This window comes from Panicum virgatum, chromosome 8N, assembly GCF_016808335.1.
Source record: "Panicum virgatum strain AP13 chromosome 8N, P.virgatum_v5, whole genome shotgun sequence".
NCBI lineage: Eukaryota > Viridiplantae > Streptophyta > Magnoliopsida > Poales > Poaceae > Panicum > Panicum virgatum.
Genome location: NC_053152.1, coordinates 32,489,957 through 32,494,360, shown reverse-complemented (window position 1 = coordinate 32,494,360; position 4,404 = coordinate 32,489,957). Strand labels below are relative to the sequence as shown.

Here is a 4,404-nt window from a genome sequence, read left to right as displayed (position 1 = left end):
GAATGGTGATTTTATAAAAAATAATAAAAATATACATATATGTGATCTCATTGTGTTGCATTATTTATTATTACAACACGATGGTTCAAACAAAATTAAAAACAAGACTCACAGATTCAGAGAAACTTACATTTCAAGTTTGAGATTCACAATAATAAGTCATCCGTCGATTCCTCCAATTGAATCATACCTGGCTAATACTGCAAAATGAGATTACCTGCCGACGAACAAGACATCCATCAATGCAAAATAATATGGACTACCCGAATACTTGGCTCATCCTGCATGGATTTGGCCGGGATTCGAGTTATTCGAAGCCCTAATTATGAGTCTTCGGGAGTGGTGGGATGCTCTGCTCATTCCTGAAGTAGTCGCTGGGATCCACCGCCGCCTTCACCGCCGCCAACCGCCGGTAGTTCCCCATGAAGTACCTCTCAGCCCACACCCTCCCGCTCGAGTACGACGACACGCCGTCCCCGCCAACGACGTTCTGGCCGAGGTCCAGGTCCCGGTAGTTGGCGAAGGCCTCCCTGGGGTTGCTGGTCGCGTACTGCCCCAGGAACCCGTAGAGGCCGTCGAGCCACCGGAGCGCCGTCGCCGCCGCCGTGCCGTTGGCCTCGCCCCACCACATGGACCCGTACTGGATGTTGAACAACACGCCCCGGCGGTGCGGGTGCGGCGAGGTGGCGTTCGTGTTGCCGCCGCCGACCGCGCCGCCGTGCGGCTCTAGGATCATGAGCATGTTGCCGTTCCGGGAGAGCTGCTGCTCGAACAGGCCCTCCCACCCGGCCCGGCCGACGGCGCGGCGCACGTAGTCGGACTTGCTCTTGAAGTAGGTGCCCAGGGAGTTGGTCCGGTTGAGGACCGCCGGCGTGCCGGTATTGCCGAAGTAGAGGAACGCCATGGCGCGCAGCCAGCTCATCTCGTTGCAGTCGGCCGCCGTCATGCCGAGCTCCGGGAAGACGATGCCCACCGTGCGGAGAAGGTCCGAGCACCGGCCGAGGTAGAGCGTCTGGAACAAGGCGTGCCTCTCCTGCAGGACGACCCGGATGGTGAGGTCCGCCGGGAGGGAGGGGGCGAGGATGGTCGTCTCCCATTTGGCGAGGAGGTCGGCGACGCCCTGCTCCATGGTCGGGAAGTTGTTGACCACCGTCACCGTCGGCGGGACCCTGGAGAGCTTCAGCCGCCACGCCACCACGACGCCAAAGCTCTCGCCGCCACCGCCGCGGATGGCCCAGAAGAGGTCCTCCCCCATGGCGGCGCGGTCGAGGACGTCGCCGTCGGCGTTCACGATCCGGGCGTCGAGGACGTTATCGCCCCCGACGCCGTGCTTGCGCATCATCAGGCCGATGCCGCCGCCGCTGATGAAGCCGCTGACGCCAACCGTCGCGCACACGCCGCCGGGGAACAGGAACCCCGGGTTGGCCGTGCCGACGGCGTAGTAAAGCTCGCCGAGCGTCGTGCCGGCGTCTACCCACGCGCTGGCCTCGCCGGGGACGACGCGCACGCCGCGGAGCCTGGCGAGGTCGAGCACCGCGAACACCTCCGGCCGGACGGAGCGGTAGGAGAGACCCTCGTATTCGTGCCCGCCGCTGCGCACGCGGAGGCGCACGCCGTGGGCGCGGCCGCAGCGGACGGCGGCCTGGACGTGGGGGACGCCGGACGCCGTGACGATGCACAGCGGCCGCACCGTGGTGTTGGTCAGGAACTTGGGGTTCTGGACGGAGGACTCCAGCACGGACGTGAAGCCGCTCGAGCTCTGCTGGTACACCAGCTCGGTCGGCAACGTCGCCGAGAGGCACTGGAGGAAGGAATCGGAGGAGGCGGATGAAGGGAGGAAGGCATTGCCGCACAAGAAGCAGCACAGGATGGCCAGAGCTAGCGCCATTGTTTCGGAATAATCTGCCATTTGGACAAGCTTGGATTTAGATGATGCTATTGGTTGCATCCCTTGTAGTGTACTGCTCAGCAATTTAAACAATCTGTGAAACAGTGTGCTAGCTAATACTATAAACAGTTTTTTGCTTCGTGAAGAGTCGTAGATCCCAAAGTTAGAGTTAACAATGGCCGATACCAGCGTTAGAGTTATAGTTAGAATTCTTTGGGCTCATCTAACACAAAAATATCCAAACAGAATAAGTTAGAGTAGATTAGGATGTATCTAACCCAAAAAAAAACTATGGAAGAAAATGGGGTACGCCCCGGGCGCACGCCAGGCCCCGTGCGCACCCTGCCGCGATGCCGTCCCATCAGCATTGGACGGATGGTGTAGTGAACGGCTCCTTTCCTGACGTAGATACGGCTCGGCTCATATCGGCAGCCTCGGCTCCGCCTTTTTTCTTCGCGACCTCGGCTCCCTCATCGATTCTGCGCTATCGTGGATTCTTCTCCTCTGAAAGGTGGCATCGAAGTGGCAAGCAACCAAGAAGCAACCAAGCAAGGTTCATGCACACCATTTGATTTGCTGGAAACAAAACTGAATCCAGCAGCAAGACACTACATCGACTTCACATAATTAGGAGGACAACACGGGTTCTGAAGCAGAGAAAGAACAAATTCAGATGAAGAAGCACTCAGTCCTTGATAACGGCGGGAGGGAGGCGATCGTGCGTGGAGGCGGCAGCCGGCAGCGGGGTCTCGGGTGCGCTGGCGGGGGCACCGGTGGGAGCGGGGGGTGAGGTGGAGGGGAGCCCTCCATGCGAGACGCTGGGCCGGCCGAGAGGAGTCTGCCGCAGAGTCGGAGGCGAGGCAATGCCGGGAAGCCTCCCACCGCCGCCATCGCCGAGGATTGGAGCGTCAGGGATCGATTGGAGAAGATGGGAGCAAGAAACGGAGCCGAGAGTGCTGGCTGTTCAATTCAGCGAGTCGAGGTCACCGAGGGCCGAGGGAAACCGATCGATATCTGAGGAAGCCGAGCACAGCGCGCCATCCGTCCGATCGAAGGGGAAGGGCATCGCGGCAAGGGGCGTACGGGGCCTGGCATGCGCCCCGTGCGCACCCCATTTTCTTCCAAAACTAACCCCTCCGATTGGGTTAGAGTGGTGGGTCCCACATTTTTTTCTCCCTAAATCCAATTGTGCCCACGTGCCGCCAGCGCCTCCCCCCAACCCCACGACCCCTCCCCATCCCGTGCGCCGCCAGCGCCACCCCCCAACCCTCGACACCCCTCCGCCGCCCCCGTCGCCGCCCAAGATCCGCCGAAGCGCCACGCCGGCCGCCGCGTGCGCTCGCCCACCAGCCGCCGCTCCGAGCGCCTGCGTCGGCCCCAAAGATCTGCCACCACCCCGTGAAGCGGAGCTCGGCGTCGAGCGGGCCAGCGAGGCATCGGTGACCGCGACGAGCACGGCGGCGACTGCCCTGCTTTGGCATGCGTGGGAGGGGGAGAGGAGCTTGGGTGGAGGGCACACAAAGCTGGCCACACCAAAATCCTGCTGCAGAGAGACCAAATGATTGGAAAAGTGCATTTAATCTAACTCTAACTCTTGCATCCAAAACACCTCTTTGGTTAGAATTAGTTTTGGGTTAGTCATGAGCTAGAAACTAACTCTAACTTCTAACCAAGTTAGAGTATCCAAACAGGGCCAAAGTTCCATGTTCATCGTGTGAGAGTGATCGGATGCTCGTAGCCTAAGAGGGAGAGGGGTGAATTAGGCAAACTAAAAACCTTAACCTATGGCTCCAACTAGTTTGCACAAAATCTAAACTAGAAAATGCTAGCTAAATGTGCAACTACGGTTCTTCTTGTGTGAAACTCTCATCCCCAAAAGAGTTTAGCAACTTATAGCCAATCCTATCAAGATACTACTCTATGAAAGTAAAGGCACACAAAGATTGCTAGTGTGAAATGTGAAAACATAAAGACGGGATGAGAGGAAGCAAACTCTCGACACGATGATTTATCCCGTGATTCGGTTAGCTACAAAGGCACACATATATACACGTTGTTGAAGCACTCACAAAGAGTATTGTTTCTCGGCAATCAAGTCTCTTTCGGGGACACCGAGTCACCACGGTCATCTTGATCCCGATTTCCACTAAGGAGCTTAACTAAGAAGTGTGGGGGTCTCCACCTCCCCTGCACAAAGATGTCGACGCCTCTTCGCACCAAGCTGGAGGGTCGTTGACGTTGCCGGCGAGCCACCAATGCTCCAAGGGGGCGGCGCACCGAGATACAATGTTGGTTCACTCTAGAACCATAGCACAAGGCACAACACATTGCTCTCTCAGTCACATAAGAGCTAACCTAGCACACTCACAAAATTGTGCTAAGGACTAAAGATTCGATCACTACGCCCTTGGATGGCTAGGAGGTGTTCTTGGATGTGGGTGTGATGTCTTGAAACTCCAGCAATCTTGAAATGTCCGGAGGAACCTATATATAGCCACCAAGCCCATCGAGCGGTT

At 57.5% G+C, this 4,404-nt stretch overlaps 1 protein-coding gene across 1 annotated transcript; it reads right to left on the bottom strand.

Moving 5' to 3' along the window:
• Window positions 1-228: 228 nt before the first annotated feature.
• Window positions 229-1,909, bottom strand: LOC120684456 (berberine bridge enzyme-like Cyn d 4). Its single transcript, XM_039966315.1, has one exon. It carries the CDS (start codon window positions 1,907-1,909, stop codon window positions 320-322), a length of 1,590 nt encoding a protein of 529 aa, XP_039822249.1. The 3' UTR covers window positions 229-319.
• Window positions 1,910-4,404: the final 2,495 nt, after the last annotated feature.